The 17,206-nt window shown below is 38.9% G+C and overlaps 1 protein-coding gene across 1 annotated transcript in view; it reads left to right on the top strand.

Annotated features, from left to right (window-relative positions):
- The first annotated feature begins 7,006 nt into the window (after window positions 1–7,006).
- Window positions 7,007–17,206, top strand: part of npr1a (natriuretic peptide receptor 1a) — a 99,902-nt gene continuing 89,702 nt past the window's right edge. Inside the window, exons 1-2 of the mRNA XM_051873129.1 lie at window positions 7,007–7,678; window positions 8,478–9,254. Of these exons, the coding sequence (XP_051729089.1) occupies window positions 8,507–9,254 (748 nt within the window). The 5' untranslated portion in view covers window positions 7,007–7,678; window positions 8,478–8,506. The remainder of the gene's footprint in view (window positions 7,679–8,477; window positions 9,255–17,206) is intronic.

Here is a 17,206-nt window from a genome sequence, read left to right on the forward strand (position 1 = left end):
TCTGACATACTCCAAGAACACGTGCTACTTCCGACGCAAAGAACAAATTGATTTGCACATTGTTCGCTTTGTCGCGTCCAGTTTAGACAGCCTCAAGACAAAACAATATGACAAGGCATATCTCACCTTCGGATTCACCAGTACAACAGTGGGTAATGAAGAGAGGCCAAGTGTGTTGCGTGCCTCAAAATATTAGCTTCTGACAATATGAAGCCGAACAAGTCAAGACACCACTTAGAGATTTTACATCACAAACACAAAAAAAGCCAGACGAAGTTGAGAAGTTGTAGTACTGTATTAATTACAATGTTTTAAATGCATCCTATTGGATTTTGCAAACAAGGTCATGTCTGAGAGTGTGGGTGCATGTAGGTGGGGGGCTTGAAAATATTTTCCTCTACAAAAAGGGGCCGGCAGAAAAAGTTTGGGAGCCACTGTCTTAGTGGAATTTCGCTGACAAAAAAAGGCCCATGTGTAGTGCTGCACAATGCACCGCTCACACAGAATTCAAACCAAGCAGCATTCTGTTGGTCAACATGGTGTCACAGGCTCACTAGGCTCTCCAATCACTACCACTCAATCCCCAGAGTACTAATTACTGACACCTGTCACACGTCAGCTCACCTCATTAACCACCACATACCGTACCTTTGATACTCACCTGAACCTCGGTTCCTGTGATATTTCCCAAGCGAACTTCCTAGTGTTACTTACCTGTGTTTCCTCCTCGTCTCTCTTCTGTAAATAAGACATCGGCTGAGGTGTGTGCTACTCTGGACCTCTCTCCACCGTCTCCATCTCACCCATCCTGTGACAACCTGTAATCATCCTTTGCCATCTTTTCACAAACAGTCAACACTGCTACTCACATATAAACATTGATCAGCGAACATTACAGAAGCTCAATCGAACCTGAACTACACACGAGAACAAACCTTTTACGGAGTCAACGGCTCAAACGTCCTGCGTAACTAATGAGTTTCATTTTTGCTCATTCTCATTCTCTTGTGTTACGCAGCACGTTTGAGCTTGCGGAAGAGGTTTGTTCTTGCACGTAGTTCAGGTTCGGTTGAGCTTCTGTAATGTTCGCTGATTAATGTTTATATGTGAGTAAAAGCCTAAATTAAATCTGTTCATCATAAAAAGCGATCGAGTCTCTTCAGAACATTTGGACTAAACCACTCAATTCATATGGATTAGTTTTCCAATCTCTTTATGAGTTTTTTGAAGCGTCAAATTTCAATTGTGTAGGCTGTCTATGGAAAGACAGAGAGTTTTCAGATTTCATCAAAAAGATCTTCATTTGCTTTTCGAAGATGAACAAAAGACTTAGGGGTTTGGAACAACATGAGGGTGAGTAATTAATGACAGAATTTTCATTTTTGGGTGAACTAACCATTTAAAAATATGCAGCATTTTTGCCTTTACATGAAATTCCTGATCTTACAGATTCCTACTGAAATGCGATAATAAATGTGACCTCGCTTTTAGACTTACACTGAAGGAGGGATCTGAGTCATATAGATAACAGAATATCATAGAGATTTGGGGGTGGGCCACCCTAGCAACTGCATAGCAACGCCCTGGCAACCACTCACAATACATTAGCATTGTGTCAGCAATACGCATGCGCCTTCAGAAAATGTAATAATAATCAATTTTTTGTGGTAGAAGTTGTTTTTATTATTATTACACAGTTAGAGGTTATCTACAAATCTGATCACTTCTGGTTTGTTACAAGGCAACTGGCTGATAATGGTTGCCATGGGAAACTTGAGTATGAGTAGGACTTGTGCTGTTAGAGAGGCCACAGGTTATTTTTGTGTATGCGTACTGTGATTCACACTATACCAAAAGCTGCTGACATCTCTTCCCAAAGTACACTTGCACCACGTCTTCCTAATGATCTCCTACCAAAGCGGCTAAATAACGATGTGTGAACGTGACCATTAGCCCACCAAATACCAAATCTGTAGTGTAAAACAGCCAGAGTATCAGAGAGGATATTATTCCACAGAAAAATCATTGTATTATTTCAATAAAAGGAGCCTAGTAAAGGTGCTTTGAAGGGAAACAAGAGCAAGAAAGAGCGTTAGGAAGAGGGAGAGGGAGTCGAGAGTTTCCTCCCACGTACACATACAGGAAGTCACTGCTGAGCAGATGCAAAGCGTCATTAGTGGAGCTGACTTATATGTACTGAGGTAATGCATCAGACCACTTTTTGAGCGAGACAGAGATGAGATACAAACGCAATGTTTACACAGCTATTAAGATCAAGACACTTCACACACTCTCACACAAAGGCAAGGTCCTCCTTGTTCATTTCCGTACCATGATTCCGGACCTCTTTGCGCCGCATCGTGAGGTTTAGAGGGCAGTGACCAAAGACCACAAAAAAGGATGAGAGATCACTTCAAACATCAAACATCCTGGAAACACAGAGGGAGGAAGCAGTTTCATTAGGCCATGGAAGAATTCAGACCAAAACAAAACAAGCAAGAAGAGTTTGTGCGTATTTTTGCGCGCACAGGAATGTGTGTAGGCTGTTCCGTTTCTACCATATAGTGATTACGTACATCATTGGTAAAGCTTACTTGTTTGTGTTTGTGCGCAAGAACTTTGAATGTGGAGGATTTATTGGAGGTTGAACTCCTCTAAGTTTGAGTGAGTAATACGGAAGAACGTAGGAGAGAGGGAGGAGAAGGAAGAGATGAGAGGAGGTTACCCGTAATAACAACCCAGGAGATGCTAAAAAGAGAGAGGCTATGTTCTAAATGGCTTACTGCTACTGCACAGTATATACTGCATACTTCCTACTATTTTTAAATGTAGTGTGTGAAAGTTAATGCATTATGCGTAAACATTTTTAAAAAAATTCTATCCTTTTGGGGAAAATCACTGTTTTGAAAGCAAAACCGGTCACCTTCGTGATTTGTAGATTGATCTGTCTGTCTATCCATCTAACTGGATTAAATATTTTGAATGGTTCCTTGCCACTGTCGCCTTCTGGCTTGCTTAGTTGGGGACACCTACAACAATATTCAACAATATTATATAGATGAATATATAGAGCGGTGCAGGTATGACGTCACGTTGTAGGCCAGTCGGCAGTTAGCATCACACTGGTTCCCTGGACAAAAACCCAATAGGATTTTTCCATAGGCTTTTGGATTATCACAAAAAACAAGTTCTGTGATCAACAAAAGTTTATGATATTTACACATTTTGTCCATCACGATTATTTTCACAGATGAACACAACTTTTATGAATTTTGAAGCCTAAATGCAGTTGCCAGAAGTAAAAAGCTACAGGTAGGCTATAAACGAACCACACCACGGTCCCACGACTTCAACATCACCATCACTAAGCTTCCGACAACTCTTTCAATTTTTTTAATCTAAAATCATTTTCCCAGAACGTTTGAGTTAGAATAGTTTATAAGAGCACAATTATAAGCATAACGAGGCTGTACAAGCAGACTGAGTTTACCTGTTCAGCATGATAACGTTTAATGTCTGCGACTGACTCTGCAGTCCCATTTAGCCACTTGTTAGTAACCTCCTTTTTCAAGACATGTAACAGCTTTAAAAAATCACGAGTGGGGTAATACTGTTGTATTTTGTCGTAGAATAATACGTGAAAGTGTCTTGAGCTTGTGTTCACCACAGACCTAATTTCAGCCATTTAACCAAATCCCATTTGAGTAGAGTGTCAACCAAGCTCTGGAGCTAGAATCAGGGAGGCTCCTGTGGAGCCTGCAACGTGAGTTTAATCTGTGTACTGTGGGGAGTACAGACAACTGCAACCAGTTGTTGAGGAGGCCTCTATATAGGGCCTACTACTCCAGAATATCATGGGCATGAGCTTGGGGCTAATGCTTGAGCTCTAAGGGAGCATACTCAACACTGTCCTGAATAGGAGGGAGTACTTCATCATAGGTGTTGAACTCAAGGGGCGCAGAGCTCCAGGAGCGAAGCACTCTTAGAGGACCCTGAACTATATCAGTTTGACCCAGGACAAAGCTAAAGGGTGGAGGCCTGAACAAATAATGGCTCTCGCTCTAAGACAGGTTGCTGTCTGAGCTAAGCTCTGGAGGAGTGGAGGCCTCAACGGGATGAAGTTCCACCGAAGAGGCCTATGACACTCAAGCCCACAATTTGGTGGATACAATCAAGGAGCTTTCACAGGACAGCCTGCTCTAAAAGGCCACAAGCTAGATAATTACTAACCAAAACTCTGGAGAACGGAGGCTCCAGTATAGTGCTTTTCAGTCTCTAAATGAGAGGAAGCCTAACAATGCTCATTCATGACCTTCCTGGAGCTCAGAGCGGAGATTTCAGCCTAAAAACTCTCTAAGCAAGAGGAGGTTGACTCACTCACTACAGGGGAACTGTCCACCTGGAGCTCTGTGAAGCTGTGGCTTCAGAATAATGACTCTCTAAATGAGAGGAAGCCCACACACTCACCACAGGGTGATTGTCAGGGTGGCCTTACGATAGGCCAAAACTTAGGACATCATCTACCTAGAGCTCAATGGAGCGATGGCTTCGACGGACATTTGGAATATCAAATATCTAGAGCTCAGACGAGCGGCGGCCTTGGTTTTAAAACGACTCTCCAAATGAGAGGTGATCAAAACAGGTGATCTTCGGTCGACTTTTTTTTTTTTTCAACCGCGAGATAGTTCACAAACATCTCAAGAGCTGAGAAGGGTTATGGCCAAAAAGAAACTGTTCGTGTTTCCAATCTTACACGAACGGTCTCTACACTAACACGCTCTCATGACAGCTGAAGGCTGCGTGAAGCGTGCTCCACAACACCCAACAACTCATCATACGCGGGGCAGAGTGGCTGCGAGGGCTCAGATGTCTTGCCTTCTTCGCCCTCAACAGCCATCTCTTGCAGTGCCAGCAGAGCACTGTCTGCTGATCCTGAGGATGCAAGAGACAACGCATCCTCACTCAGCAAAAACACTCTCATCAGCCGCTAAAGCATGCAAAAGATTAACGTGGCCCTATGATTTCAGTCTCTTCTCCACCCCTTATAAACTTCCTGGTTGCACTAGTATGACGTCATAGGCTGTCGCCGGCCAATAGGATTGCCGTGATTTTACAGTTGCTTCAGATACTTCACACGGAGGCGTTCCCCAAAGTGTCTCAGGATGCAGTGCGAGTTCCCTTTCGAAAGGGAACTCCTTGTGTGAGTGCTTTGCAGGTCAGTAAAATCAGAATATTTGTTATAATAAAAATATTAGTTATGTAATTTTATGATAAATATTATTATTTGATGTTATACATGTCAGTATGTGATTCACTTGACCCCCCCCCCCAAATAGTATTGTCATAGTTGTAATTACATCATTACATATTTAATTAAAGACCTGTATTTGTTTAGCTTTTTCTTTTTATCAATTTTATTATAATATTAATGATCATAAAATTGTATAAAAATTAGCTTATTCTTTCACCAGAAATCCTCAATTACATTAACTTTTCATCTTTTTTGAATACATTTAAATATATTGCAAAATGTTTTGACTCTTTGTGGTCTAATCAAATAATGAGTCAAGAAAGACATTAAATTTGTTGCTGATGTAACTTCCGTTCCTTCGTCACGAGAGACCAGATTGAGCGCATTGCATTGTGGGATACTGTATTCTGCACAGTGTGCTCTGATGTAATCTGGACACTTTGATAAGAGTAGTAAGTCCAGATATTTCATGCATAAGGAAAATTATTGCACACAGTATAACTACTATATACAACAGAAGAGTAACTAGTAAGAGTAACATTTTAGTATGCTGTATTCAGCATTGTCAGAGAGAGTGACAGAGTGAGTAAGAATGCAACATATCCTGTTTTGGAAACCGTAGCCACTGGTGTGTGTGTGTGGTTGACCGGATGAGGTCAAAGGTGCAAGGAGGGTTCAGATAAGCAGCATGGGCAATTAGGGAATGAATGGAAGGGCAGTTGGTCAGCTGTGTCACAAGGACGTTGGCAGAAGTTTGAAAGTAACACATTTGGAGGCGGGTAAAGAGAAAGTGGAACAGTTTATCAGCCCCCCTACGCTTCTTATTTACGACCAACCATAACCGGGAGGTGCTGGCCTGGCGCGCAGCATGTCTTTCCCGGCGCACTCTGCGTACGGGAAGCCAGCAGCCGAGGTCCTCCCTGTGCTTTATTGATTTGGAAGTTGTTTGTCAGGGTGAGTGCTGCTGAGGACGGCGCAAGATGAGACGCTCCCGCAGAAGGCCAAACAGAGAACAGAACAGAGCGGAGGAGAGGGCGGAGCAAAAGCCAATAAAATTGTAATGGACTGCACAAAAATAGAATGTTTTAATTGGGAGGAAGTGGGCGAAAGAAGTGGAACAATGAGGAGGAAGAAAGGCATGTGATTAAAATGCCGGAGGTCGAGATGGACTCCACCCCACCTCACCTCACACCAAACACTCACACAGTGGCAGGGACAACACAGCAAGTCCTGCCTTCTCATCTCTCCTGCGAGCTGTTTTTCCTGTGTATTCCCATGTAAAAGGTCAGGTCATTGTTGTACAATGATAAAGTGGATGTTCATCCTGTGTGGGGCACAGTGATCTTGTAGCTACAACAAACGTGTCAAGCGGCAATGTAATGCCTAAACAAATGATTAATTCACATTTGCTGAGCCACAAATGTCCTCAATCAATATTCATAAAAAAAAACAAAAACAAGGCTGTAACCATATTAATAGTGAAAGGAATTACCAAATGTAAATATGCAAATATTTAAAAAATAAATATAAATTAATTTAAAAAATAATAATACATTATGAACATTCTATATCTGTCTATCTATCTATCTATCTAACATAGGCTCTCATGACAGAATAGGGTAATAATGCCACATGGCTGTGCAACAGTGCTGTAAACATTCTTTCTACATCTCTCTCTCTCTCTCTCTCTCTCTCTCTCTCTCTCTCTCTTTCTCCTCCTCCTCCTCCTCTCTCGCCTGCAATTTCGACTGGCACACTGTGTCATTCCCTCTCTCAGTTCTCTCCTCCTCCCACCTTGAGCTTCACATCGCATTGACTGACCCAACACTCACTGGATGAGGATGTGGGAGAATAGCCTTCAAATACAGAGTGTACCTCACAGTAAACCTGCACCTTTCGTTTTATTTTATTAAATCTTTATCACGACGATTCGCGTTTTATGGATGCATGCAGATGTGAACGCGCTGTTTACTTTGACTTCACTTTTTGTTGTGACATCGCGCGCATACTGAATCAAATCCTAACCCGCTGAGATTTGCCAGTCTTCTCCAGTCGGGAAAACATCAAGGAGAAGTGGACACGTTGAATAATTTTTAACTACAGAAGCATCAATACTCATTAACAAAGTTTCCAAGAAATTCACAGACGCACCGAGAAAGATTTCCTCTTTGCGAATCCTGTTTCCTCAGCGCATTCAGAGAAAGAGGGGGGATCGAAAAATCATGGTGGTTTCTATGGAGAGGGTCAAGAGACCAAAGTTTTACTCCTGTAAGTTGGGTGAGTCGGTTTGAGCTGTAATAATCGACGCGTTTTCTCCGAGGGAACAGGAGTTTAGCCACTGCATTCACGAGACACGGATTTTTACTGTTTGAAATAACGACAAGGCTTACAGAGGGATCATGACTCCAAATGAGGACCTGATCTGTGGTAATATACTATTTTAATCAATTGTACTATTTTTTATGTTCAGTGGTGTTTTGTTTAAAAGTGTTCTAAAAAATATTAGGTTGAAGGCTTGAAGCGAGGACGCGCTGTTGCGTCCCGTCGACTGCGCTGGTAAATTGGTCTGTGTACACTTGCGTTACGTTTTATAAGTTCAACGCATCGAGGTTTTTTTTTCCAACTTTGCTTTTTTAAGGCGTGTAAAGTGAAACGTATCTTAACTTTGTAAGAACGCGCCTCCGGACCCCATGGTTCATTTTCATTCGGTTGCGCTCCGTCGTTGAACACCAAAACGCGTCATGTGCGAATGTTTTTGAGAACGGCCCCGTGAAATAATGAGTATTTAAACTATTACATAGCGTAGTCTTCTCAATTATGAAGCATGTATTTAAATAATACATTTAATTAATGGTACATTCTTAAAAATAAAGATTCCAAAATAAAGATTTTTTTCTTTGCAGCAATGCAACCATTTTGGGTCCCCCAAAGAACCTTTTAGTGAACATTTTCTTAGTGTAAAGAATTTTTTACCTTTTGAACCTTTTGTCCAATGAAACAATTCCATGGATATTTAAGGTTCTTCATGGACTTGTATATGCCATTAAAGAACCATTATTTTTTTATAGTGAATATCACATTCTGCTGATTATTGAAGTAGACATTTTTAGTAGTATACAATTTCTTTTCTCATTTTATTTCTATGTACAAGTAACTTGTGAATGACGGACATTCTCAGTTCTGCAGAAAGTGCATCTCAAGTGTGTCTCTGTCTTGCTGTTTTCAGAGTCTTAGTCCTTCCTATTCATTTTGAGAATGAAAGCGTTCCGGATGGGGCCGCTGAGGCTAACTCTCCTAGTTCTTCTGAGTGGTGTGTCATTTGGAGTGGTTGAACTGGAGCCCCTCCCTCAAAACCAGCCTCAGTCTCTCAGTTCCCATCCATCTCAACAGAACATCACCCTGGCAGTCATCCTGCCTCTACACAACACAGAGTACCCCTGGGCATGGTCCCGGGTGGGCCCTGCCTTATTTTGGGCCCTGGACAAGGTGAATTCTGACCCTAACCTACTGCCAGGCTACCATCTACAATTGGTCTTCAATAGCAGCGAAAACAAAGAAGGAGTGTGTTCGGATTCAGTGGCTCCTCTTGTGGCCGTGGACCTGAAGTTCTCATATAACCCTTGGGCTTTCATCGGGCCGGGCTGTGACTATTCGTCCTCACCCGTGGCCCGCTTCACCACGCATTGGGAGGTTCCGATGATCACGGGTGGGGCAAGGGCACTGGGTTTTAATTTGTACTCGTCTATCACCAACATCGGCCCTACCCACAAGAAGCTGGGTGAGTTTGTGCTCAGGATGCACCAGCATTTTGGCTGGCACAAACACGCCATGCTCATGTTTAGCGATAATAAGAAGGATGACCGGCCGTGCTACTTTGCCGTGGAGGGGCCGTACACACAGATGCGCGAGGACAACATCACAGCAGATGACATGGTGTTTAATGAAGATGATGAACCCGTCCGTTATGAAGAGCTTCTCCGGGACATCAGCCATAAAGCTCGAGGTAAGTGTGACACAAGGTGAAGTGGGATGTCAAGTAGGAATGGTAGGCTAATGTTAAATTGGCGCATTCGCATTTGTCAAAAGAAAAAGCTCTTGCTCAAATGATCTGAATGTCATTGGTTTGAGAAAGCTCAGCACATTTTTTTCAGCTTGTACATCATTTATTGTAGCAGCTACATTCGCACAGCAGCGTAATACAGTTGTCAGTCCCATTTGAAGTACTAAATACTCTTGTGAAAAAGAAAAGTGCTCACTTGTATTGAATGTGCACTTGTAGTGTACTTCAAATCTTAAAAGTTTGTACTAATAATATAATATTAAAGTAAGTTTTAGTTCAGTTCACCCTTAAGTATGATCTTTAAAGTATATTATTTTCTTAATAAGTACTCTTTTTAAAAGTATGCTAAAGTGTGCTTTTTTAACAAGGGTATGGTTGTGTTCATAATCAGTTTAATTATGAAAGAGGCTGTGTAATCGAACTCACAATTCGAAATATACAAGTCAACTAGTTTTGAGCACAAGTGAAGCTGATATGTGCTGTACTATGAATGGAACTGCAGCGTCACTTCCTTGCATTCAGTACGTAAGTGTACATATTTTATTCTGTCTATCATTAATGTTATTAACCTCTCTCAGGTTATGAAAAATATTGTGTGGTTGAGGAGTTTGAAAAGGGTTGGAATCAACATTTTGAAATGCAGAACAATTTAGAATAAGAATAAAATCCATGAGACACAATTCAATTTTGATATTTACTATATTGTCTTTCTTTGTCTGTGGTTGCATCCATTATTCATGAATTGGAGAAGAGTATTGACTTAGGTTGCCTGACGTTATTTGATCTATTTTTGTCACCCTTTAAATGCACCGGACAATTTGAGAGTCACACCTTATTTAAAAACTGAATATGGTTGTCAATTCTGAACATTAGCTACGTTTACGTGCAACCAAATAATCCATTAGTAATCAGACTTGCGGCTCAATTGGACTGAAATTCTGAAAAGTCTATATGTAAACGCCTCAATCAATCTTGGGTACGTATCCTGTTCAACGACTACTTAAAGTGATAGTTCACCCAAAAAGTAAAACTGTGTCATCATTTACACACCCTTATGTTGTTCCAAACCTGTATGAGTTTCTTTCTTCTGTTGAACACAAAAGAAGATATTTTGAAGAATGTTGGTAACCAGACAGTTGATGATAGCCATTGACTTTCATAGATTTTTTTTTCTACTATGGAAGTCAATGCTACCGTCATCTGTCTGGTTACCAGCATTCTTCAAAATATCTTCTTTTTAGTTTAACAGAAGAAAGAATAGGGCTGGGTATTGACACGACTTTCACGATTCGATTCGATTTCTATTCACATGCTTTCGATTCGATTAGTATTTCGATTCGATTTGATATCGATTATTTTGGATGTAGTATATCAGTTACAGTACATGGCAAATTTTCTAGAGGAAAAAAAATTCTCAATGCTGTAAACTACACATGGGAGTCAGTTGGTGCTACTTTACTATAATAATGAAGGTTAAAATTAACTTATTTATATACAAACACTTAAATTACACTCAATTATGTTTTTTTTATAATAAATAAAGTTTAGAATTACATAATCATATTTCTACTCCAATTCGTTTTTTGTTGTTGTTTGTTTGTTTGTTTTGTTTTTTTAATTTAAATCATGGCTGTCATAACTGATTTATTCAAACGTGCATTAAATATTAAAGAACATTATAATGAATATGTAACGGTGCATAGCTATATTTATCAGAATGCTGCTTTCTAGAGTTCACTTTTCTAGCTGACTAATGAGTTTATGGTCACTAAATATGTTTTTCTGAGATAAATGTGACGTTACGTGACATTGTTTACAAGCTGTTTTATTGACGTCTTTCCGAGGTTGAAACACTGATTGAGCTATTACACGAGACATGATACGGATTTTGGTAAGTTGTACTGTATATTTTAACATACCTTCAGATGTTTAGTCATGTTTATTTTGCGCTGTAACTGGTAATAAAGCGGAGGAGAGGATGTTCACATGCGCTCTGCTGCCGCTTCTCTTTAACTAAAGCGATCTGTCACGCCACATTAAACAGCACCAAAACGGTATTTATTTTTTGAATCTCATAATAAGATGGACGTCATTTAAAATCTGAGACTTTGCTTCATATCAAAAGTAACAAAGCACAAAGATTATTGTGATTTATTGGATGGGAGGCGCGCTACATGTTCTGTTCATTCATCAACTGAAAACAGACTAGACTAATTAATTCTTAAGATTTAAGAATCGATATCGGTTCGTAAAAATGAGAATCGATTAAAATCATAAAATTGTTTACCCAGCCCTAAGAAAGAAACTCATATGTTTATGTACGTCCAGTGGTGTAAAGTATTTGAGTAAATGTAATTAGTTACTTAAAGGATTAGTTTACTTTGAAATGAAAATTAGCCCAAGCTTTACTCACCCTCAAGCAGGTTAGGATAGGTGTATATGACTTTCTTCTTTCTGATGAACATAATCGCAGAAATATTAATAAATATCCTGACACATCCAAGCTTTATAATGGCAGTGATAGGGATCAATGAGTATGAGCTGAAGAAAGTGCATCCATCCTCATCCATCCATCATAAATATGTGCTCCACACGGCTCCGGGGGTTTAATAAAGGCCTTCTGAAGCGAAGCGATGCATTTGTGTAAAAAAAAACAAAAAAACATATTTAACAAGTTATAAAGTAAAATACAGTAGGAGTATCTACCTTCCGCATGAGCCGCCTTCCGTATTCAACGTACGCAAAAAAAAAAAAGTGTAAAACTCTTGCAGTTCACAAAGCTTACACTACGTCCTACACCTTCACTATTCAACTTACAGAAAAAGTGTAACTGACGTGACGCCAGTTTACACTTTCTTCATAACTTCAGTACGGAAGGTGTCTGGCGGAAGCTGCATATTTTACTTCATAACTTGTTTAAACATGGATTGTTTTTACACAAACGCATCGCTTCGCTTCAGAAGGCCTTTATTAAACCCATTTTCATGGCACCTAACTTTTTCTGCCGCAGTTTGCTTCTGCTATAAGGAAGTGATATTGCTATCTAAGGGCATTGAAGGTACTATATCTTGTGCGTTTTACATTAACCCAAACTTGTCAAAAGAGGCTACTTTACGGGAATGTGAGTGCATTAGCAGGTAGTTGCTGAATCGCAGGTGTTTGATTTAGGAGATCAGGAGGTCATGACTGCTGCCGGTGATGAGGCTGAAACCAGCACATTCGGTGCAAGTAGACTTGGAGTATTTAAATTTACTCAACATTATTTTATTTATCCACTATATTGACATGACCTTGTTGAAGGATATTGGTTTATGGCTTTTTTGTGCACTTGAGCTTAACTGAGACTTGAGAGTTTGTAGACGTTTAAGAGGCTGTTGTGTCGACCTTGATTTAATGCAATATTGAGGTGAGTTTTATTTTGGTTTTAGAAAATAAACATGTGACAAATCAACTCTCTTTGAGGACTAGTGCATCTTTGAGCCTACATTTAGTATGAGTAAAATACTTAAGTATTGTTAAAATCAGATACTCTAAGACTTTTACTCGAGTCGTGTTGGAATTGGTGACTTGTTTTTACTCAAGTATGGTTTTCAGGTACTCTTTACACCTCTGTGTATGTCTTGAGTGTTACAAACTGCTCAGTGGAGGAGACTGAATATTTACAAAATATTTGCTAAAAAGCTCTCCTGACATATATGTCAGCTTTATTTTTAGATATGTCATCCAGGCAAAAATGACAGTTATACTCAGAGTGGCTCAGGTGATATTATCGCAGTGACTGACGCAGTGCGGATGCGCTGAAGTTTTGTTCAGAATGCATGTAATGTATGTAAATGAATATGTGAATCAGGGTTCATATATAAACTGAACTTTCGATTGGAAATTGGATTGGATTCATTGGCTTGACGAAAATGAGTGCATGTAAACATACCTGACTGAACGAAAGCAGCCAACGTGTTTATCTGCTAATAAAACTATGTCAACTTCTATATTTTCGTAGAGTTGCGTGCCCTCAAAATATATTTAAATAAATAAATAGATAAATAATTAATTTTAAATCACAAACTAAAAAAATTAAATGCATTGATTGGATATTTCACATGCTGAATATGACAAATTACAATTACAAAAGTACACACTCCTGTAACAATGTTCTAAGATAAAAAAAGAAGAACAACATTAAATTTGACTGCTAATGCAAATATTGACAGAAATGTGACTGACAGGTTTATAACTAGATCCTATAGACTTTTATTAAGTGCAGATTTATTACTCAAGTCTGTCTCGCGAGCTGACACAGGTGAGCAAAAACAGGAAGCAGAAGCCCCCTGAGCTCATCTGTGCCTGAGGCCAAGAAATGAGTTCACTGAAGCACAGCTCTGGAAACAATTAACTCAGAAGAGATGCAAGAGCACTCTACCTTGTCCCCGTGCCCCTGGAGGGTTTGACAAATACAACTGAACATTTCATAAAAGTTTGTACAGGTAATAAATCCTGGGAATATGAAAATTGGAGAGAGACACAAATGGAGGGAAAGAGATATATCGAAATTATGAGAAGGGAAAGAGTACAAACGGAATAATTTTGAGAAAATTGCTGCCTCGCTGTTGGCTCCACGCACCAGGTGAAAGAGACACAAGAGTCAAGGTCGCCTCCTCTTCAGGGACAGAATGAAAAGAACTGACAGACAGGTGGAGATAGAGGTACAATGTTAAAGAGCTAAGAGAATAGATACGTGCTTCTCTTCTCTCTGTTTGTCCCCCTCACACTTATTCTGCCGTTTTAGGTAGTGATGGGGGGGAATTGATTCACTGATGCATTGCGATTATGTCTCAAATGATTCTGTATTGAACCACAAGAAATTGTTTATTTATTGTTAATAAATATTTTTAAAAAGCACAAAACATTGCGGATAAGTTAACACTCAAAGACGACATGTACGATGAATCTGTAGCATCTGTTGCACATATGTATTTATATCATGCAAAAGGTGCATTTACATAGCACAAACAAAAATACACTTGAGATAAGTGTCACAGCCAAGGACAAAAAGGCTGAATGGAGATGCATTTCACAACATCTTAAAGAAATCCACCAGCCAGAGTTGTTTGTCATGAACTCTATATTTAAAGGAAATAGGTATTTTCAAAGCAATCACAGGTGAAACTAAATGGAAGCCTATTTCTGCCATGGAATAAAAAGGTAATTGCGACTTTATATCTCACAATTATATCTTTATTTCTTGCAATTCCAAGCATATAAATCTATAACATTCTCAATTCAGATTTTTTTCCTTGCGGCTGTGAGTTTGTCGCAATTCCAACTTTTTTTCTCTGAATTGTTATAGTTTGTATCTCGCAATTTCAACTTTTTTTTCTCTGAATTGGGAGTTTGAATCTCGCAGTTTCAACTTCTTTCTCTGAATTATGAGTTTATAACACAATTCCGATCGTGCAGTGTGACTTTCAGTGTTGAGGGTAATGCATTACAAGTAACCTGAGTTACGTAATCAGATTACTTTTATCAAGTAACTAGTAAAGTAACGCATTACTTTTAAATTTACAACAAAATATCTGAGTTACTTTTTCAAATAAGTAACGCAAATTACTTGATTTCTCATTTATTGACTAACATCTCTCCAGTCCCCATGTTGAGAGAAATAAACATTACGGTTATTGTAGTTCTAGACTAAATGTGAGCAGGCATTTACTCATCTTACTTGCACAAAAACAGATTCAGTATTCACCAAGAGGAATAAAAACAGTGAAATTTAAACTCAGAATATTAAAATCTGGATTAATTAAATGTTAAATTACACAAATATGCTTTATGTATTTATCTTACTTCATTAGCCAATGTCTTTGCTGCTAACCTTCGATGATCTAGTTCAAACGTAATAATAAGCAAAAATGACTTTAGATTAACATTACATTTGTGTTCCCTTTTTTTTTTTTTTTTGAAGTAAAAGTGTTGAACTTTCTTGTCCTGCGTCATATTCTTCTGCGATCCAGAATGGCAGCATAGCTGAAAGGTTTGTTTGAGCTGCGCCCTCTACTGTACAGGCATGAATTTGCATTTCCTTCAGCCTGAGGCTTATTCATTTCAAGTTTGGTGTGAAAGGGCTTTTACATTTGCCAAAAATAGAACTTTTGTTCTTGTTGTTATTAAAAAAAAGCCCAGTCCAGGTGAGAAAAAGTAATGCAAAAGTAATAACTCATTACTTTTCATAAAAAGCAACTAAATAACGCAATTAGTTACTTTTTTTTATGGAGTAACGCAATATTGTAATGCATTACTTTTAAAAATAACTTTCCCCAACACTGTTGACTTTATATAACTGTAAGAATCTCCCCATCCTGACATTATTTCTCAGAATTGGGAGATGTAACGTCGCATTGCGAAACTCGAAAGTTTATGACACGTTCTAAAGTTGATCAGCCACAGAAAACAAGATGGCTACTATTTTTAATGTACTATGATTTGGGATGCAATAATTCTGATTCTGTGCATACTATTTGGGATGGATAGTATGTAAATTTGGATGCGATCAAAGTCCCTAGATGTGTGTGTCGTTACTCCAGACAGCATGTCTTGCCCCGAGTGCCAGTAGATGCAACGAATGCCTTTCCTATCTTGCAGCATGTACCCGAGAAATAACTGCAGCACGTCTGAATATTGACTACGTATCTGTGTGAGTAATTGCTGTCTCTCTAGAGTGATAGCAGAGCAGGAAAAGACGTGTGAGTGCGAACGGTCTTTAGCTGGGGCGCTCTGTGCTCAGACAGGGTCTAAATCTTCAGCTGCTGTTGCCTGAGTGTGGGCGATTAAATGGGTTCAGACATTGAAGGAGACGCTTGTTAGATGTCGACCAGAACATGGGATCCTTTTAATAAGGAATCGGTGTTCCTTGATCTCAGAGTCACAAACACAAATGCATGTAAACATGCATTCAGACACAATCACACACACATGCCTCCGACTTGCCTCACATTTTCTGCATTCAACCAGAGAGTTATAAGAAAACGATGTATTGTTCATCTGTTGTATATAGTAACTTGAAATTAATAGCATATCTCATGATAACAGGTTTTTTTTTTTTTAAATAGAGAAAATACTGCACATAAAACCTAACATATGAAATCTTAAATGTAAATCTGTCTAAATTATCTTTGGCTGTTGGACGAAAGTCCTAATAACATTATATTTGTAGTAATGGTGATGAATGGGGACATGCAGTATAATATGAAATTAAATACTAAATGAATTTAATTTGTATATAAATGAATATTTTATTTTAAAATTATGTTTGCATTACACTTTAAACTATAAAATCTATCAATTAATTTGACTAAGTTTGAAGACTATTAACTTTGAACGTAACTCATACAATTACAGATGTTAGCACAATGAGCATATATTGTTAAAAATGTGCTAAATAATGGTTCAGCAAAGATCGACAATCAGTTTCCTGTATAAATAAGGGAAAACAGCCCATTCGTATTTCCACATGAACAAAATCCCTTGTGACTTTTGTTCTTCTTGGCTGTGGTTTATCATTTTATTTTGGCCTGTATGACTCCTGTTACTTTTATTGACCTTGTCACCCTGCCATTTCTCTTTGTGAGCATGCATCAATCAATTTGCAGACTTAGCTGGCACGGGGGGCATGGGTACATTTTGAGAAGGATACTTGCATCTTTGCCCTGGTCATGAAGTCATGCTGTGTGCTCTTTCTTTCTGTCTGTGTGTGTGTGCATATATATACTATGCACACCCGTGTATTTACATATAATAAAAGTACAGTTGTTCATATGAGTTCACGATGCATTAACTAATGTTAACGATTACAACTTTTGAATTTAACAATGTATTAGTAAAAGGTGAAACAAACATGA

This window comes from Ctenopharyngodon idella, chromosome 19, assembly GCF_019924925.1.
Source record: "Ctenopharyngodon idella isolate HZGC_01 chromosome 19, HZGC01, whole genome shotgun sequence".
NCBI lineage: Eukaryota > Metazoa > Chordata > Actinopteri > Cypriniformes > Xenocyprididae > Ctenopharyngodon > Ctenopharyngodon idella.